The sequence below is a fragment of the Theobroma cacao genome, chromosome 9 (genome assembly GCF_000208745.1).
Source record: "Theobroma cacao cultivar B97-61/B2 chromosome 9, Criollo_cocoa_genome_V2, whole genome shotgun sequence".
In the NCBI taxonomy this organism is placed as follows: Eukaryota; Viridiplantae; Streptophyta; class Magnoliopsida; order Malvales; family Malvaceae; genus Theobroma; species Theobroma cacao.
This window is the reverse complement of record NC_030858.1, coordinates 1,654,667-1,675,788: the sequence shown is the minus strand read 5'-3', so window position 1 is coordinate 1,675,788 and position 21,122 is coordinate 1,654,667. Positions and strand designations below refer to the sequence as shown.

At 35.4% G+C, this 21,122-nt stretch overlaps 4 protein-coding genes and 1 non-coding gene across 5 annotated transcripts; 4 read left to right on the top strand and 1 right to left on the bottom strand.

The window, feature by feature from the left end:
• On the bottom strand, nucleotides 1,127-3,033 carry LOC18587867 (probable CCR4-associated factor 1 homolog 7). The gene is made up of 2 exons (XM_007011903.2): nucleotides 2,746-3,033; nucleotides 1,127-2,626 (listed from the first exon to the last, which is right to left on the bottom strand). Exon 2 carries the CDS (start codon nucleotides 2,540-2,542, stop codon nucleotides 1,718-1,720), a length of 825 nt encoding a protein of 274 aa, XP_007011965.2. The 5' UTR covers nucleotides 2,543-2,626; nucleotides 2,746-3,033; the 3' UTR covers nucleotides 1,127-1,717.
• Nucleotides 4,454-4,527, top strand: TRNAT-AGU. Its single transcript has one exon. It is a non-coding gene; the product is annotated as a tRNA-Thr (tRNA).
• Nucleotides 4,713-6,070, top strand: LOC18587866 (protein RTF2 homolog). The gene has a single exon (XM_018128471.1). It carries the CDS (start codon nucleotides 4,864-4,866, stop codon nucleotides 5,893-5,895), a length of 1,032 nt encoding a protein of 343 aa, XP_017983960.1. The 5' UTR covers nucleotides 4,713-4,863; the 3' UTR covers nucleotides 5,896-6,070.
• On the top strand, nucleotides 7,316-9,273 carry LOC18587865 (40S ribosomal protein S12). Its single transcript, XM_018126415.1, has 5 exons — nucleotides 7,316-7,424; nucleotides 7,624-7,667; nucleotides 8,074-8,362; nucleotides 8,753-8,818; nucleotides 8,985-9,273. Exons 2-5 carry the CDS (start codon nucleotides 7,660-7,662, stop codon nucleotides 9,036-9,038), a joined length of 417 nt encoding a protein of 138 aa, XP_017981904.1. The 5' UTR covers nucleotides 7,316-7,424; nucleotides 7,624-7,659; the 3' UTR covers nucleotides 9,039-9,273.
• LOC18587864 (NADP-dependent glyceraldehyde-3-phosphate dehydrogenase) lies at nucleotides 12,371-16,079 on the top strand. Its single transcript, XM_007011900.2, has 9 exons — nucleotides 12,371-12,687; nucleotides 12,887-13,080; nucleotides 13,182-13,310; nucleotides 14,255-14,374; nucleotides 14,495-14,631; nucleotides 14,736-14,891; nucleotides 14,989-15,367; nucleotides 15,463-15,579; nucleotides 15,668-16,079. Exons 1-9 carry the CDS (start codon nucleotides 12,543-12,545, stop codon nucleotides 15,779-15,781), a joined length of 1,491 nt encoding a protein of 496 aa, XP_007011962.1. The 5' UTR covers nucleotides 12,371-12,542; the 3' UTR covers nucleotides 15,782-16,079.

The window sequence follows — 21,122 nt, the reverse complement described above, 5'->3', positions numbered from 1 at the left end:
ATTATTATTATGTTGGTAAGGTTTCTCTCTTCTAATTATGGAAATTTGTTAGAGGTATTTGGCACTCCCCAAATTCATAACATAAACTAAAAAATAAATAAAAACAAGAAGAGACAAAAAAGAAATTGTAAATGGAAATCGAAGAATTAAAGGGACAACTAAATGTGCTGGAGTCCATGGGAGGTGGTAATGGTAAGGGATCGGAATGCAGAAATGAGGCGGGACATGGAAGAAGAATCGAAGGAAAAGGCCGAGGCATTGGAAGATTCTGGAATCTTTGCTAATTTGAAGCCAGACTTTTTGCAGTATAGGGGTTGGATGGGCATCCGACTCATCATCCTACAGTCATCGGAGTCAAGGAGGTGGAAGAAGCCATTTCAAAATGCATTTAAGAAGAGATATCCAATGAATGAAGCACCTGGAGGAGGCTGCCAAGTTTAGCCCCATTGGCAGGACATTATCCAGGATTCAGGGTTGAAGGGAATAACCGAGGTATGCCTCTGATCGAGTCTGATTTTTCATTGTGCTGGTATTCTTCATGGCATATGCCGACAGAAATGTGGATCAGTTCTTTCTGTGAACAAATGTCCTAACCCGTGATGTTTTTACAGGTTCCAGGAAGCTTTGGATGAAAACGACGAGAAAGAAGAGTTAAACGAAGACTGGGTTGACGAGGTTTATAAGGCTGTGGTACCAGCTTTCAAAGAGCTAAACGAGTGCAACCCAAGTTGCAGATACCCTTTACGTGAGTTCTGAAACTTCAGAAAAGATTGTACTCTTAAAGCCAAAGGAAGCCACTACTTTATATAGAACAGAGAATTGTCAGGAAACAGAGGAGGAGATGATGTAAGGTAAACCGCTGGATTGAATTCTATTATTCCTTCTTCAATGCAAATATCCAAGAATATCATATAATGGCTTAGCAAGAATATATAGTTTCAGAGAGTCCTATGAAATCATTGTCCCCCTCCTCCCCTCCCTCAATTTTACTTCATTTACTTAATTGTGATGATGATGACTGATGAATCTTACAGTTTATTTCCCCTAATCATGTCCCTTTTTTTGCCTTTTTTAAGTATGATTAACAATAGCTTTATCAGTCTGCAATCTTTGATTCAGCATCTGCTTTGCAAAATGGCAGTGTCTTCGCATCAAATAATATAGCACTAGAACTAATTACATACAAGAAACTCAAGTTACATCACAGTTGCTCCTTAGCAAAGCTGAGTTATGGCTGTTGAACTGAGACAGGATGAAATAATTGCAATGAAAGAAAGAGCCATCAAGTAGAATTTGATCTTATACACACATTTGGATAAGGTTACCATATCAGTAAACAAACACATAGGAATAGGTCAAAGCCATCAAGAAACTATCCTTCCACCTATTTCATTTGAATGCAGTTACTCAGAAGACCAGGGCATGACACATCTTTGTCAGGATTCTGGAAAGTAAGCTTAGAATTAGACAGAAAATGTCAAGAGAAAGGGCCTTCTCCCTTGGCTATTCTGAAACATTTCTATTTCTTTCCCTTCCTCCTCTCCCTCCACTCATATGCATTCTTTGATGACCAACAAGAGTAAAACAACCAAGTATAACAGGTCTACCAATATAGGCTGATTATAAGAGAATAGATAGTAGAAGTAGATAGCAAAATGGAACACAAAATCTAAGGAAAAGATTTTATTTTCATCTTATTTCCACAATTCTTTGCTTTCTAATGTGTATTCTGTCCATTCTCAACACCAAGACCATACAAAACACCAGCATATTTCTCAGTCGACCCACTAAAGAAATTTTCTTTCAATTTCATAAATGTACAACTAGTAAGCAAACTATCCGAACCAGCTTGGTGACAGATACCAATCCTCTCCACATCTAACAGCTCTGCAAGCTTGTTCAACCCGCCGTGAAGGCTGTTGCAAAACTTCATCAGATGCTTGATATCATAAAGAGTAGGGAAATAGATATCGATCAAACTAAAGAACTCTGCTTGTGTCTCGGGAAGATTCTTGCAAGTAAGCAACTTAAGCAAATACCCGAAATCATAACCACTATGAAAAGTCACCCAATGCACACTATCATTCAAAACAACCCCAGATGACATTAACAGTTCACTAAACCGATGAGCACTAACACCCTTTTCCTTGTTCTTCTTAAAATCAATGCCACTTTGAGATAAAAGCTCAATGGAATCATTAGCATAAACATCCTCATTGGGATCGAATTCACGGAAATTGAATTGCCAAACACAGAATTTATCAGTTCCACAAGTAGGTAAATTCCCTTTGTCATCAGAGAAAGTAAGGCCCAACTGAATCAATTTCAAAAGATCAACATTTGCTTTCAAAGTTTGGTAATTGTATTCAAAACTACTCTTGAAATTGCCTATTGGGCGTAGAACAATACCCGGGAACTCAGTGTCCATAGCGATGTAAGGGTACTCGTCCACAATATTTTTAATTAACTCGATTTCACTTCCTAGATTCTCCTCCCAAACTTCCCTAATGTGAATCGATTCACTCTTTGGCAAAATCGACATCTTTCTTCACCAAGAAAGGAACAACTTTTGATTCTATGACAAATAGCAAAAACCCAAAATCCTCAAAATCTGCAATAACAAAATCTAAAAAAAAATAAAAATTAATTAGTACCCATTTCTCCAAATCAACAGAAAAACCAATCAAAACACTGAAAATTCAACAAACTTGAAGAAAAAAGAAGGCAAAGAACATGAGATCTTACCAATGTCAGATTGGAGGCAATGAAATGGGAAGTAGATCGAAACTTGTACAGGGATTAAGGGAGATGAAATGAAAGATGATAGAAGAGGGCTTATGGCAAATTTCTTATCTCAGAAGAGGAAAATCTGAGGGAAAATTTTTTGGGGCTCAAAATTTTCCTTGTCATGTAATGATGATCAATGGGATGGTGAAGAGGAAGAAAGCTCCAAAAGCTTTCCTGGTCTTCACATTGCAACAGCATGGAAGGGATAAAGAGAGAGAGGAGCAAAAGACCAGGCACTTTCTTATGAGTAGACAGGCTTTAATACCCCTACAATGTACTTTTCACTTCTGTTGCTTCAATTTTCACTGTTTCTTTTTCTTTTTTGGTAATTTACTTTTTTTTTAATTTAATTTAACTATTCTTTTACCAAGCAATTGGGAGGACATAACTCTTATAAGCAAGCAAAATAAAATAAAATTAATTATTCATTCAAATTAAAATATAATTTAAGTAAAATAATTTAGTTTAATTAGTTTGTTGGATCAATTGATCTAAAATGTTTGGTTTAATTGATTTTTTTATCGATCTCGATTTTAAAATTTTTAAACTAATCTACTCAAAAATTCAAACTAATTATCTATATGTATATATTAATATATATTTTTATATATATTAAGAAAAAATGATAGTAAATTTAATTAATAATATATAAAAAATATATTAATTTATTATACATACGTATATAAATTATAATTATAGCAATATAACTTTAATTATATATATTTATTTATTTATAAATCTATATTAATACGAAATTAAAAGCTATATATTTTAAATTATATAACTTATATGTTAATATTATAATATATGATAATAAATATCGTACATATTAATATGTTATAATTATTACATCTTAATAATATTTCATAATATAAAATGTTATAAATATATATATAATTGTATAAACATTATATATATATATTTAATTTATATATAAGCATTACTATAACTTATAACAAACTTTATTTATATTATTACACTTAATAATCTTATTAATTGTTACCTTCATTTTTTAACATTTATTTATAATTTTTATTATTTATACAAACTTTGATATAAAAACATTATAACATATAAGTTGTGCCATTAATTTCGTATATACATAATAAAGTAATATAATATATATACATATATTTAATTCATATATAAACATTATTGTAACTTATAATAGATTTTATTTATATAATTACACTTAATAATTTTATTAGTTATCATCGTAATTTATATAACATATTGTATATAATTAGTCACTATTATACAAACCTTGATATAAAAATTAAAATATTGTAACATATAAGTTATGTATTTAATATCATATATATAGTAAAGTAATATATTATATATATGTATTTAATTTATACATAATTTACATTTTTTTAATTATGTATGAAGTTTATAAGTTTTAATATTGTAACTTGTAAGAAAATAAAGATAAAATTTTAATCTATTGATCCACAATCAAACCAATCAAATCAATTATATATTTAATCGATTTAATATTTTTTTATATTTAATTAATTTTTTAAAAATATTTAATTTATTTGATCTTTAGGTATAACGAATTAAACCATCCAATCAATCTATTTACTCATCCTTAAAAGTTTTGACAGGCTCTTATTTCTACTATTTGATTATAAGTAATTTACTTTTTTTCCAAAGACAGGAAGCTTTCATAGCTCAGTTGGTTAGAGCACCCGTTTAGTAAGCGGGAGGTCTTGAGTTCGACTCTCAATGAAAGCATGGCTTTTTATCATTTTTTGCTCCTACATGGGCTGGCTTAAATCTGGGCCATTCTCTTAAATTCCAATATTTGTCTTGGGCCTGAACCTGAGCCGTCCGATATCCTATTATCCTCTGTCCCATCATTTCCAATATTAGGCCTACATAAATTGGGTCTGAGCTTTTACCCGATCATTAATATGTTCCCCTCCGCCTTTCTTTCTTAGTTTCCATTCGTAGACGAATCGCCGAACCGCTGTCGTTTCGAAAGTCGGTGTTTCTTCTCCGCGATCGGCTATAAAAGTGACCCACACGATTTTTCGTTAATCAAATTCACTGACGAAATCTCCTGTAAAGATGCATCTTCAGTTCTTCGTCCGATCCCCAAATCACCAAACGCTGACCCTAACCCTAGAAGCAACCCAATCCTTAACCCTCCACCACCTCAAATCGTCTGTCCTTCCGGAGCCCCAGTTGCTCTCCTCCTTCTACTTTACCTTCAATGGAAAACCTTTGGCCGATTCTACCCTTCTCCCAAATTCCCAACTCACCCCTCTCTCCACCCTCTTTCTCGTCCCCCGCCTCTCTGGCGGCGGCGGAGATGGCGGAGCCACGGGAGCGGAGTCCCGTGACTGTTATCTCAAGATGTACGCTGTTAAAAAGCCCGATAAAGTCGACCCGAATGAGCAAAGGCTCGGTAAGTGGCTCAATTGCGCGTTATCTAATGAACCCTTGAGAGAACCTTGTGTGATTGATAAATTGGGGAATATTTTCAATAAGGAAGCTCTTGTTCAAGCTTTGTTGGGCAAGAAATTGCCCAAAGAGTTTAGACACGTAAAGGGTTTGAAAGATATGGTCAATATTAAGTTGTCGGTAATTCCCGGGAAGGAATCGGATGCTGCTGATGGAGCCACGTTTCAGTGCCCGATAACGGGGCTTGAATTCAATGGGAAGTATAAGTTTTTTGCATTGAAGAATTGTGGGCATGTGGTTAGTGCCAAGGCTTTGAAAGAGGTTAAGTCATCAGCTTGTTTGGTTTGTCATAAGGAGTTTGTGGAGTCTGATAAGATGGTGATTAATGGGAATGAGGAGGAGGTAGCTGTGTTGAGGGAGATGATGGAGGAAGAGAAGGCGAAAACAGTGAAGGAGAAGAAGAAAAGGGGTATTGATGTTTTGGATGGGGAGAAGGGTTGTGGTAAATTGGAAGGGAATGGAAAACTTGAGAATGAGAAGGCATTGAGTAATGGTGGGGTGAAGAAGTTTAGAGCTGCGGATTTGGCACCAGCTAATGCCACAAAAGAAGTTTACGCATCTATATTTACTTCTTCAAACAAGTCGAATTTTAAGGAAACTTTCACCTGTAGATCACTCCCGCTTGGTCGGAATTGATGGTGTCAGTTGTATTTCTAGTGCTTCCTTGTTAAGGTGATGTGTTGGTGTTTTTCTTTGTTAGTTCATGAATGGAGAATGTTGATGTGTTTTGAGGTTGCCATTCCCTCATTGTATTTTGTGTTATTTATAAAAACTGAATTGAATTATACTTGTTTAGCCTACAATTCTAGTATCTACCTAATTTCATCTATGAACTGTCATAACATGCTTTATAACTGTTGCTTTGGTTTAGTATGATGGCTTTTGGATGGCAGTGTTATCTTTAGATGCTGTTGTTGCTGAATTTGAGTTTTGTCCTATATTAGCTGAGTACAGAATAGGGGAAAGCATTAAGGATGAATCAACAATAGCTTTCAAGACACGGAATAAAAGAGGTGTTGAGAGCAATTAACATCAGTCTTCAGTATTCTTATGTAGTTCATATCAGATGAATCCTCTGATGGAATAATGTTGTTAAATATTTGTGTTGATTTCAAAGATCAATTGTTGGCCCCATCGCTGGATTTGGATGGATAATTTTAGACATTTTCCTCATGATTTTATTATGTTGGTTACATTGTCTACCAAATCTTTTTCATAAATTACAGCTCTGCTTGAAGCCTATTTGAGATGTTCATTCCTGGTCAATGGTAATAGCTATGTTAAGAGAATTTGGAGCAAAGCAAGGGTATCTATGTTACTCATCCTAGTGATGTATGGTAGTGAATGACTTGAACTTTGAATCATTGTAGTATCAGTTTCGTTTTCATTTCTTACCTTTCAACAGGGAGATAAGTGCTATATAGTAAAATTTTTATAAATTAATACATGGTGAAAATTTATTAATTAATGAGATATTATTTAATTGATAGAAAAATAATTTGTTAAAGTATTTTTTTTCGAAAACATTGAACTTGATACATGTATTATATATTGTGATTATATGAATATTATTTAATTATCGAATTACGATATATCATTGTTGTGCATATTTATTTAATTAAAATAAGTTTATGAATATAATTAATCTTATTAAATAGAAGTCATGAATTTATTTATATTTTTAATATTTTAAGTTAAATATTCATATTCATCAAATTTATATTGCTAGATTTAATATAAGAGGTTTATTTGTTCTGTGAAAAATGTCTTATGCTTCTTAAACGCGTAAGAAGAGTAAGACATTTTTCATAGTTTGTTTTTTTAATTAACTCGTAAAATGTTTTACATTTGAAATAAATTTTTCGTTTTTCAATCCAACATAAATCTTGAAAATACTTTTATATTTTCTAAAAATTAATTTACGTTAAAACAGATGAACTTACTTTTATCAAAGGCAGACAAAGCAACAGGGAATGCAATTCGGCCCAATCGAGCCGAAAGAAAGGAGAAGAAGAAAAAGGCCCACGGCCCATAAAAGAAAAATAAAATTAAAGTTAGGGTTTGAGAGGCCGTCTGCGTTATAAAATCTCCACTTTGCTAAACCCTTCCCATTCCTCCGCCCCAGCAGATTAGCGCCGCTCTTCAGCTTCTTCACTTCGTCTAAGGTTAGCTCTCTCTTGTTCTTTAGCCCTTTTCCGGCAAGTTTATTTGATTTCTCTGTTTTAACTCGTCCAAGGATCCTTTTGATTTCTGCCACCAAAACGAATTACTGAATAACAGAGTAAAATCTTTTTGCTCAGCTTTCAGTGTCGTACTCTAAAAGATCTGTTTGGTTGACTTTGTTTTTATTTCTTTTGGCACCAGGAAGCAGAACCTCTGATCCCTACTTCAGCTCAAAAAATGTCCGGGTAAGTGACAAGTTATTCCTATGTAAAGATTTAGGGCCGTCTTTAGTAGAATATAGGTGGTATTTTCATTGTATTTTCTCTGGTTGTTGGGTTTGTTTTAATATCTCCATATGCCTTCTAGCTGCTTGCATTTTCAGTTTATACACTTTGGGTTTAGTTTGCTTTAAGCGTAGAATGAATTGCAATGGTACTTATTTTATGCTAGGATGTGATTACTCTGTGTTTTATTTGAGATGTTTTGCCTGCTTGTTTGAATTGTTTAAGATTTGTTAGAATGGGGGAATCAAAGCATCATAGGATTTTTTGGGTATTTGTGTATTATATCTATCTTTGAAAGATATAAACTTTTGTGTTTTTTTATATTATCTGCATGTATTTATGCTGTTTTTGTTTATTTCGTTTCCAGAGAAGAAGTTGCTGTTGCTACACCTGAGGTACCAGTTGCAGCTGGTGAGCCAATGGACATCAACACAGCCTTGCCCCTTGTGGTGAGGAAGTCACAAGCTCACGGTGGTCTTGCGCGTGGCCTCCATGAAGCTGCCAAGGCAATTGAAAAGAACACCGCACATCTTTGTGTTATTGCTGAGGACTGTGACCAGCCAGATTATGTTAAACTGGTCAAGGCACTCTGTGCAGATCACAATGTTAAAGTGCTAGTTGCACCGAGTGCAAAAACCCTTGGCGAGTGGGCTGGTGTAAGTGACATGCCATTGCTCATTTATATTTTATTTATATTCTTGCATTTCATGACATGCTGAGGGTGCTATCTGATGTTTTAGTTGTGTGATTTTTTACAGTATGTTTGGTTGTTCTTAGTTATATAGCAGATGTCAGTGATTCTTCCTTATTAAATATTCATCAATTTGTTTTGGTTATGAATTTTTTTAAAAAAGAAAAGAACTGGTGTCTGTTTGTATGGTATGAAGCATGAGTTATTTCTCAGCTCTCTCTAATTTGTACTTACAAGCACACCCCTATGACCATGTAACTTGTTCCTCTGTAAAAAACGTCACAAACTCACAATTAAGTTATGCTGCCAAATCCTAATGATGTAAATGCTAATTGTGTTTCATCTCTGTATGCAGTTGTGTAAGATAGATTCTGAGGGGAAAGCAAGGAAGGTAGTCGGTTGCTCTTGTGTAGTTGTGAAGGTATGAACATATGCATGGAATTACATTCCCGTTTACTTTGACAATATTTGTTTCATCAATCTGTTTTCTTACTTTTCACCGTATTTTGGCTAGCAATTTGTAGATAACTATGGAATGCATATTCCTAATTTAATGATTGATGGGATTTATTTCTTTTCCCCTGCAGGATTACGGGGAACAACACGAGGGTGTTGAAGTTGTTCAGCAGCACAAGGATTAAGGAATTCATTAGAGGAGGGTTTCTTTGCTAGTAGCAGAGTTCATGTTTTTGATCATTTATGATGTTTGATAGTAAACGAGAGAGTACTTTGCTTTTTTTTTTCTTCAAAATTGTCATGAGATTGCGATGCCCAACTGCTTGTTTCTTAAGTATGCTACCTTTTTAACCTTTCTATGAACTTAAATTATTGGCTTAGGACTTGCAAACCATTTTGAAATTCAACAATTTTATCTGATGTTGCTTCCTTTTTGCAGTCGAACTCACCAAAAGAACACTCTTCCTCTCTGTCGGGCTCACAAAATAAATAGTTTGAGATTGTTTGCCGTTTAATTGGGATTAAGGCCTATCTAAATCAATACAAGATGATGTCTGGTTTTTAAGCCAACATTATCAGGGTGGGCTTGGTTGGGCCGAAATCATTCCCGGGAATTTATCCGAAGAATTTTTAAGTACCATAAGCTGAGTTAAGCCAGTCCAAGTCGAGTTTGACATTTGATTTGGGTCTCAAAGCTGGATGCTATGTAAAATGATTCAGAATCTTCAGTTCAAAGTTAAAACTAAAGATTTAGTAAGAGTCTGCGTCTAATATCAGTATTTTAACTCCAAGTACTATGCCTAATCTACGCCTCACTAATCATCAAAGTTTAATGCTGTTGCCAAAGATGATTTTACATTTCATGTAGGCTTCCCTCTAGGTGTGGAATTTATGGTTCTCCCGATCAGGGCTCTTCGCTTGGAGCTTAACATTGTTCCCACTTCAACAAAGGTTTGTTATTTTTAGTGACACATTGTTAGTATTTCAAAGTTTATTTTAATACCAATTCACAGTTCACGAAATCATCCACTTTAACTCAATGGCCTCATAGTTTTGAAGCGTGACATTTTTCCTCGAATCAACAAGAGCCTACTACATCATTCCTTACTTCAACAAGGGCTCATTATTATCAATGACACATTGTTGGTATCCTAGAGTTTACTTTAATATCAACTGTCACAGTTTACACCAATCCTTATTTGGTATTATCCATTTTAGTTTGCTAGCCTCGTAACTTTGTTTCACAACAAATGCCTTGTAGATTAATAGTGATGTGAACCTGCCCAGCATTATTTTAGCACATAGTTTCTCTTCGATGTGGGATTTATGGCTCTACTCCTCGAGATCATGTATTCTCTCTACTATGAGATTCACAAGGCTCATTGTTGGGAGGGACTGTAACATCCTCCCCAGTTTAACAAGGGTCTATTATTTTAGAGGCACATTGGTTGTATGGTGTCACAATCCCAGCAAGGAGTCATGTAAATCCCACATCGTATGCTCTTAGCAAGTAGAGCCATAAAAATCTCACATAAAAAGAAGGTTAGAGTAAAATGTCATGATCCTAAAGTGATACTAGGTATTTAAGAGTTCACACCACTTTCAATTTGTGAATTATTTTTTGTAAAACAAAATCGTGAGATTAACGAGTTAAAACAAATAATATCTTATAGGGGTTAGTGTGAATCGTGACAGTTGATATTAAAGTAAAGTTAAGCCTTTATTGAAGTGGATCGTAATAGTTGATATTAAAGTGGAGTTAGGCCCTTGTTGAAGTGAGAAAGATGTCAAGGTCTCAACGATGAGCCATGTAAATATGTTCTCGGTCGAGCTGTAAATCTCACATTGATATCATGGTCTCAGAGGGGAGCCATATAAATCCCACATCATATGCTCGTTCCTGGTAGATCTTGGTAGAATTATAAATCCTAAATTGATATTCTCTTTTGTGAGATAAAATACTACGAAAGTAGCGAGCCAAAATGAAACAGACGATATAACGGGTTAAAGTACATGGGGCAAATCCAACTTTTGGGCGAGACAGTGACTGCAATTTAATGAAAACATGGTAGTAGTTGTTTGATGGGCTTTTGTGGGTAAATGGACTCGTGTACCAATCAGTTTGGTAGCATGGTCAGGTTTTGTGGTCCATGAAACCTGACCCATCATTTGGACATCAACCACCTAACTCCCGTTTTATGGCTCGAATCATGAGGTGATCCTCCACCAAGAAGCCGACGAGGTTTGTCAACCACTAACTATGCTTTGAAGCCTCTCGCTTCATCTTGCAGCTACCTCTTCTATCATTCAGCACTACTCCTCCTGCTTTGAAATTTAATTGATCCCTTTGATTATGAGTGGCCAATTTGGAAATGGAAGACATTTTCATTTTAAGAAACGGATAAAACGAGTTCAAGAAGAACATGCATCCATCCCCTGCAAAAACTGTGTTTGAATTGCTGTTGAAACTCCAACTGGGGGTGGTGGGAGACTTTGGGCACAGCATTTTATGCAGGATGAATACTAGGTAAGGTATGGCAGTTGCATGGTGATGGATGAGGAAAACAGTTTGCTGGTAAAGGGGGGATGCCCATCCCTCTAAAGGATAAACCGACGAATATATTCATTGCTTTAATCAGTCGTGTAGCTGTCTGCAATTTTCATCCTGTTTCACATGGCAGATAAACTCTTACACACACATTCAATTAATATTCCATACAATGGGAAAGGTATTGAATATCATATTTTTGGAAAGAATTGCCAACATTAAACTGTTGATGGTAACCATAATGGAAGCTGTTGAATGATATGAGCTCTTGTATAATTAAATCATGGTTTTTGAGTGTTATTAACTCAATTAATACCATTAATAACCCAGAAAATACATAGCTTCATCATGAAAGCATAGTGCCATATCTGATTTTGGGACAAGTTGGACGACTGTGACAGGGAAATGGGGGCATTTTACATAGACAAGAAACTACCGTTTGTTTCTGATAGCAGCAAATGAGCAGAAGAACTTAGTTTCCCATGGTTGCATATCTTTCCTATCACTTCCATTAATAATCTGGAGGCACAAATTATAACCAACTTGGACTCATCACTATGTTAAGAGCTGATAAAACCTGTAAAACTAGTACAAGAAGAAGAAGAAAGAGGAAGAAGAATGGCTCAGCTCTCCCTTAACTTTCCTGTACCTACATCCATTTCTGCTATTTCTTGTCACAGAATAGGAAGAAAGGCTTCACTAAGTTACATGAAGGGTAAAAGAGAGGAGTAAAAAACCAAAACAAGTTAGAGCTCAGTCCACGCCGAGAAAAACGAGGCTAACTAACGTTTTTCATAGTAAGTTATTGAGTGGTCAGGCGCAAGAGTGAAGTTTAGCGACAAGAGAAGGGTTAGAACCATTTACTTCTAACTTGGAACAATGTGAACCACCTAACACAAAAGTCCTTTGTCCGAAGTAGCTGGAACCAAGGCAAGGCGTGGCTCACCTTCTCCCTATATATTTATATTTCTAACACCAAACTCACACCAGACACTCACTGCCTCACCTTTCATTCTCTTTTCTCTGCTTCTCTAGCAAAGTTTCTTTGCTCTTAGAGCAAGGAAATCTAAGGAAACAAGTAGACAGAGTTCTTTTTTTTTTTCTGCGGGATTGTCTTTGGTGGGTGAGTTTCTTTTTCATAATGGCTGGGACTGGAGTGTTTGCAGATATTTTGGACGGAGATGTTTACAAGTACTATGCTGATGGAGAATGGAAGAAGTCTTCTTCAGGGAAAGCTGTTGCTATTATCAACCCAACTACGAGAAAGACTCAGTACAAGGTTCAAGGTAAACAGCTGAACTAGTAGACTCACTGGTCTGCTAAGCAAGTGATCATATGCATGCTCTCATTCAAAATATTGTTAACAAGTTTTGCTTTTCTTTAGAACGATGGAGTGTTTTTTTCCTTCATTCCATTTTTCTTAGATGATGCTTCCATTTGAAACTTAACTTTGTTCCTTAACGGAATTGTGTGGTGCTGAAACAGCTTGTACACAAGTAGAGGTGAACAAGGTCATGGAATCTGCAAAAACTGCGCAAAAATCATGGGCTAAGACTCCACTTTGGAAGCGAGCAGAGCTCCTTCACAAAGCTGCTGCCATCCTGAAGGAGCATAGAGCACCTGTTGCGGAGTGCCTGGTTAAGGAAATTGCAAAACCAGCCAAAGATGCAGTTACCGAGGTATATACAATTTGTTCTAGCTTTTGTCTATGCTCTTCTTTAGTTCAGAAGTGAACAAGTCATCTTAAGGGAATTGGTTTTGGTGTTCTGGTTTCGTGAAGGTTGTTAGGTCCGGGGATCTTGTTTCTTACTGTGCTGAAGAGGGGGTCAGGATTCTTGGCGAAGGGAAATTCTTGGTTTCTGATAGTTTTCCCGGGAATGAGAGAACCAAATATTGCCTCACCTCCAAGGTAAACTTTCTTTTCTTATTCCATATTAAATTTCTTCAGGTTCTTGTCAAATACTAGTATTGAACTGATATAGATTACGAAATCGATTCATTCCAATATTTAACTCAACCAGATATATTAGAACTCAGAGACAACATTTGCATATACAGATGATGTCATCTGATAAACCGTTTTCTTTTTGCAGAATGTTCTGTAAGGTGGAAAAACCTTTGTTTATATATATGTCCAATATTTTAATTTAGCCTAGGTCCAAACTTACTAGCTTGACTCATTTAACCATACTGTTCAGACTGGTATAATAGCCATCCACATCTAGTACATAATTTGGGAAGGGATGGATGGGAGATTTTTAGTTGATCTTGATTCTTTTATATGCAGCAGTCGGGCACCTTTACAAGTGCCTTTCTTGCCCATGCTTGAATAGCATCAGCAGAGAGTTTGTTATAAGTGGCAATCTCATCTGATACTGTGTCATACTGAGAAGATAAGACCTAGAGTACTAAAAGCCAACCTTTCGAAATGATCTTTTGGATTGCTTCCCATTACATTTGTGTTTCACCATACTCCTAAGTTTCCATAATTCTTTCAGTTACTTCCTTTTTCATTGAATCATCAATGAAAAGTTCCTGTTCCATTTGTTTAAGTTCAATGGAAGATGTTTTACTTTCAGATTACAAATGTAACTAATTAAGAAACACGAATTCTGATGCATGATTGGCTGCGAAGTTATGAAGCACATACGAAACTGATTGAATTAGTATAGAGCTGGTGTAATGAGAAATGATTAACAAAATGTTAGTCCTCCTCTGGTTGATCAATTTATAACCAATTAAGATGGTTAAGTCTTTGACTATAAAGTATGAACATGACTCTCCTATTGTTTCATATCTTATCAATGTTTTGATGATGTAGTTTATGATATAAAGTTGCATCTTAAACTGCAGATTCCACTTGGAGTGGTTCTAGCCATTCCACCATTCAACTATCCTGTCAACCTGGCTGTTTCAAAAATTGCACCGGCATTAATTGCTGGAAACTCCCTTGTACTCAAGCCGCCAACACAGGTATCTTCTAGAAACAAGCTGATAACACATGTTGAAACACATATCTCAATCGAAACAAATGGTGTCCTAAAATTACTTCTAGCAACAAAACTCTAAATGTCTCCAGTAACCTTCTTCCAGGGTGCTGTTTCTGCTCTCCATATGGTGCACTGCTTTCATTTGGCTGGTTTTCCCAAAGGGCTCATCAGCTGTGTGACAGGGAAAGGCTCTGAGATTGGTGATTTCCTTACAATGCATCCTGGAGTTAACTGTATAAGGTAATTCCAGTTCATCTTGTGGACACTATATTAGCTCCCTAGTAATCTTCGTTTTACTATATAGCTAGTCATACATATATAACTTGCATTCCCTTCTTGCTCAGCTTCACTGGTGGAGACACTGGTATTGCAATCTCAAAGAAGGCAGGAATGATCCCTCTTCAGATGGAGTTGGGAGGAAAAGATGCCTGTATTGTACTTGAGGATGCTGACTTAGATTTGGTTGCTGCAAACATTATAAAAGGAGGATTTTCTTACAGGTTAAAAGGAAAACTGTTAAAGAGACAACACTAACTCTTTTCATTTCTACCATAAATTAATATAGTCTTAACTCTTTTGCACCCACAACTACCACAGTGGTCAAAGATGCACTGCTGTTAAGGTTGTCTTGGTGATGGAATCTGTTGCTGATGTTCTGGTGGAAAAGGTGAAGGCCAAAGTGGCAAAGTTAACAGTTGGAGCACCGGAAGATGACTGCGATATCACTCCAGTTGTGTCAGAGTCGTCTGCAAATTTCATTGAAGGGCTGGTGAAGGATGCCAAAGAGAAAGGAGCTACATTTTGTCAGCTGTACAAGAGAGATGGCAACCTTATCTGGCCATTGTTGTTGGACAATGTTCGACCTGACATGAGGATTGCCTGGGAGGAACCATTTGGACCGGTTTTGCCAGTTATAAGGATCAACTCCATTGAGGAAGGAATCCACCATTGCAATGCCAGCAACTTTGGACTCCAGGTACCCATGATAAACTTATCAAAGTGTTGAACATCTCTCTCTTTCTCCCCATGAATATTAGCTTGATACTGGAAAAAAATGCATATGAAATTCAGGGATGTGTCTTCACTAAGGATGTCAATAAAGCAATATTGATCAGTGATGCAATGGAGACGGGGACGGTTCAGATCAATTCTGCACCAGCTCGTGGGCCAGATCATTTCCCATTCCAGGTAAATAAAATCCACAGAGGACCCCACCTGGAAATACTTTTCTTCTTACATGTGCTTCATGAACTTCAACAAATGCTTTTGCTAACAGGGTTTGAAAGATAGTGGAATCGGGTCACAGGGGATTACCAACAGCATCCACATGATGACCAAGATAAAGAGCACCGTCATCAACTTACCCACCCCATCTTACACCATGGGTTAGTATTGCCAATTAGAAAATACATAATATCAGAACCAGTGATTTTAGATAGATGGTACAATCATGCAAGTAACTTTTGTGTTTTAGACTTTATTGCCTAGTGAAAAAGGCTGAATAATGGAGACACGTAAATCAGCAGCCAGCTATGTTGTGTGTTACTAAATGTAGCAAGTTTCTGCTGACTTAGCAAGGAAATTGGATCTGTTGTTATCACTGAAGTCACTGCTTCTTTTCTCAGAAGGGTGATTATGGTTAAAGAAGAAAGCCAAACGCTTCGCAAATAAACTGCTTTGACATGTGATTGCTAGTTTTTCAAAGAGGGTAAGTTGGCTGGTTTCTTGACCAAAGAACAAAAATCATGCAGGCAATGGACATTCCAAATTATGAGGGGGCGTGAAGGGGGCTGCATCTCTCATCCCTGTCCTCATCAAATTCCATCATCCATTTGTTCATGATTTGCAACTTGGGAGGAGTTTTGTCTCCGTTCTGAAACTACCACCCTTTCTTTGTTGCACTCAGCTTCGACAGTCTTATCCAAAAGGTCATCCCTGCCTAAAGCAAATTTTAAATGATTAAAATAAAAAAATGATAACAGATAAAGTATTCGTTATTTTTTAAATATCTATACCCAATTCTTATTATTTATGAAAATATCTGAATCTTATAACTACTGTATTAATATTAAAAGGTTACCATAAATGTGTATGGACATTTCCTTTCCACTTGAAGGTGCAAATCTGGTAATAAGCAGTCCAAAAAGAAGACACCCAAAGTGTTAAAAACTGCCAGAAATTTTGCCTAAGCCCAGACAAAAGCCATTTATGCCTTTCTGGGTGGAAATTTTCAATCTTCAGTTTAGTCAGTGCCATGAAGAAACTTTTTCAAATCAAACCCATTCCGAGGCCCAATTACCTTTTATCAACAAAAAATTTTCTGTCATTGAACCCCATGGGTTAATGATTTTCCATTACTCAAAATTAAAAGACAATTCATTTTTCTCCAACCCAATTTCCCATGATTGGCTAAAACTTTCATGGACCACAACTTGTTATATCTTATCCAATCTCCTCACCATTACATCACATTGAAAGGAGTCTTAGTCATAAGGATGACTATGTGTTTACTCTCTAAATAATCTTTAATAGTTGTTGCATCTCTTTTTCTTGGGAAAAAGGAGAAAAGAATCCTGGGGCCTTTTGTTTGTTTTACCACAAAATTATTCCAGGAATGTAAGCATTAGCATAAACATATATAATTAAAGGGCGAGTCAATTAATGGAGCCCATCTCCTAAAACAAACTTAAAACCCCAAAAATTAATGGTTGATGCTTAACTACCCAATCAATGGCCCTTCTTTAAGACCCCTTTAGGCCTTGGAAGGATTCTCATTTCTTTAACAATGGCCATAAAATTTCACCCACCTGCTTTTTACCCAAGTTTTCAGCTCTACTTTTTCTTTCAAGCCCATAGTATTAAAATATTGGGAATGGGATTTGCATTACAATATTGAAATGATTTTATGCTTCAAAATAATGATAATTAAGTGGGTATAACAGTTTGGGGAACTTAATTTATGGGGTATTAAAACACTAATATAAAATTTTATTTATATATATATATATATATATATATCTCTCNNNTTATAGTAATATTTATATATAAATTATATATATATATCCTCTCACCCTTCTTCTTTCTTTAATGACACATCAAATTAAACAAATATATATTTTGCAGAAAGCAAACCCTAGAGTTGACTACAAGATATTTTTTTATAATGTTTAAAAAGCATGTTCTTCCCTTTCTTTTTATCTTTATCACATTGCTGGAGTGGTGCTAGAATTCCCATGTATTATTTCAAAAAAGAAAAAATTTAAGTTAAAACGATATATTAAAAAACGAATAACGAGACAAAATTGGACTGAAAAATTGATCAATTACTCTCGAAGTATTAACATTAGACTTAAAAAAAAGCTAACACACCCGACAGCTCCCATAAAACATGTGATTCTTTAAAAACTAGAATCAGCTTCTAACTTAAATTAATATTACTAAGATACTTAGATGTTATTAAGCCTTTTTCTAATATTATTTGTTGCATAATTTGACCTAATTATAATAATTTATGCTACAATCAGTTTGCTTTCTGCTGAGGCTGATCAGCCAGGCTGAAGAGATGAGCTCAAATGCAGATAGAAAGAGGCTGCATGGTTCTCATTTTAATGATGCTATAATTCAGTGATTTAATTAAGTAAAGTTGGCATGGAATGAAAGCTTATGATAAAAGAGAGAGAGAGAGAGATGAGGAGAGAGAGAGAGAGGAGACCATGATTTTCAATCATGAGAATCAATGGACACAGAGCCCTTGATTCCACTCAAGCTGTATATATATATATATGCTTCACTCATGTTGAGGCTACTTCTCTTAAACCTGGAATATTTTGATAAAGAGCTAGGTTCTGTGTGTAAGCAGTATGGAGTGTTGAACATGTCATGAATTTTTAGCATGTTGGCAATGATTGATTGAACGTAAATGGAAATGGGTATCATGAAATTTGATCTTTCCCATTCCCTGATCACCCCATATATACATATCCTATAGCACGTTACTACCTTTTTCTTTCATTATACCAAATGAAGCCATTTGGCAAAGGGAACCGGTATTCAAAAGGGTATCTCAATACATGGAAAAACACACACACACACACTAGAAAACATGCTTGTTGCTTCGGAATTCCACGACATTTTCTGACCTAAGCAAATTATATTGGAATATATACGATATCATACTCTTTATTCCTCTTCACTAGTACTAGTAAGATAGGCCTTTTGCCATCATCAGGTAACTGTGTTCATTTCATTACAATAATTACTCTTCCTCGGAGGTTGAAACACGTTTCCAACCACATATCCAAAGTTTCTACACATCAAAGCCAAAATTTCAAGTCTCTTTCTCAATCATGTTATCAGAGAAACAAACCTTATGACAAATGGGTTGACCAAATGACAGATGGGTTTTAGGTTTTGTTTTATAATAATTTCTTCTCCGATATGTATATCATGTCTCTAGTCTTAGGATCTTTAACCCTCCTGCATCTTTACTAATAAAATCTTTATTGCTTTTCAAAAAGGCAAAATTATTAATCTTCCTCTTAAGAACCAATATGTTAACAACAAATAAGGGTTTAGATTAGATAAGGCTGTTGTTTGATAGACTATATATATTCCAAAGGAAGAACAGGTTTCCCATTAGAAAACTCATTGATGATTGCTTCAAAAGATAAGCATGCCTTAGAACTTTGGGTTTATAATCAAAACTGGGCGTGACCGATATATGTGTAGATTTGTGGGTGGGTTTGATGTGTAAAGAGGGCTAATCACCTGAAGAAAAGTGGACAAAGACAAGGACGTATACCTACAAAAGCAAAACCTCATCTCTCTTTTGCCAATGTTTTTCTTTCAAACTGGGTTCGATCGTCTGTCTTTCAAAGTCTTCACACCCCCTTTCCACCAAAGAATATTTTTATATTTTTGTAGGCCATCATAATCTTTTTTTCTTTTACAAAGAAAAAAAAGGAAGATTTGAATCTTTAATCTAAAATCTCTTAAAAAAAATAACAACCGTTAGACTAAACCTGATAGCACCGGCTGGGGAATTTTCTTCCCTGCCTGTAAAGTTTATTGCAAACAGGATTAATTAATTGCCATAGATACGAGGGATTAAGAGAGTTAATTGAACTGTGTGAGGCAATTAATGGCAGATCAATTGCAGCCAAATGGGGGATTTCAAGATATATCGTTGAAGTAATTATATTGGAAAGCTTTTGTCAAAGGTGCAGCAGCAACATTGCAGAAGAGATGTTGAAAATTATGAAGCAGATGATTTTTCAGTTGACTTTCAAAAAAAATATTAATTGTGGAGGGCTTTCTGCACATGGCACATGCATGATGCAAGTGAAGAGTAATATTGCTGGAAAATAAAATTAAATCATGTTAAAATTTCATTTATTTCCTGTCAATGGCCAAGAAGAGTATGAAATGTAATTAATGATTTGTAACCCAATGAATTTTCTAAGGCAAAAAAATAAAAATAAAATCATGTTAAAATTTCGTGATAACTCTTTATGAAACCCAGTCCATTAGACTATTGCTTTGACCCTTAAATGAAAATATCTCTACGCTTTGATAATATTCTTGTGGTGGTGTAACTCTTGACCCCATTACTAGTTTTGTATCAGCTTTGAGACAAATGTTTGTTGAACCTGTTCCTCTAATTTTGTCATGTTTTCCCATGAGTTCATGACATGCCAAAAACATGCAGGGGGGTTACAAAGCCATTGTCCGTCGTATATATTTTGGTGTTGTCTATTCACTAGAACAGATTCACGAATGCCAAAAGTCAAATGGGACGGGGTGTAGTACTCGAACCACCAATGACAATCCCCTTTATTAATGAAATTATTTGACTAAATGAAGTACTACTTCAATTGTACATCAAGTTTTATGTTTTTTTTTTTAATTTTAATATGAAAAATTTAGAAAACCCGTGACATAAAATTATGAAAAAAAAAACAAATTCGAGTATAAAATTTTTACTCTTTATAAACAGCATGAACACAGACTAACAACACTTGCTTTGCAAGAAAAATGATGATAAATGCCAATAATGATGAACGGATTACTGGCAGAAAAGAGTGCAAGGAAATGATTTAGGACGCACACACCATGTTTGCATAGCTATCTATTCCACCCAAATATTGCTCTTATTCAAAGCAATAGCTAGGGTTTCCAAGAAAGTTCTTGGGGACAAATTGTGATGAAAGATTTTCACAATCAGATGATCGTTTTCTATTAATATCCTCCCCTGTGTACTTGCCTCCTTCATTGGTTGCTTGGTCAGCTGAAATTTCATATGCATACAGGTCGAATGAAATCATAATTGTAAGATCCATACAACTAAGATGGTATCTTAATCATGCATAAAATGATAACAAAAACACAATGTGATCATGCTTTGCCTGGTTTGGTTGTGGTTCCAGCATACAAGGTTTGAGCATTTGAGGAATCACAAGACATATATCATATATAATAAATTATTGTCGACCATGCAATTCTTACAATGAAACTGAACCATGGAGGTTGTACCAGGATCCATGCGTATTGTCATGTTTTTTATTCTGATCTCTGGGGTTTTTCTTTTGTTAACATAAAGGAAATGAAGGAGGGTATGTTGGAGAGATCCTGGCCAGTTATTTTATTTATTTTTTAATTTAGTATTTCTCATCGGGAAAGCAATTTTTTAGGTTGGGACTAAAGAAATATACATAACTTCATGTCTGATGGTG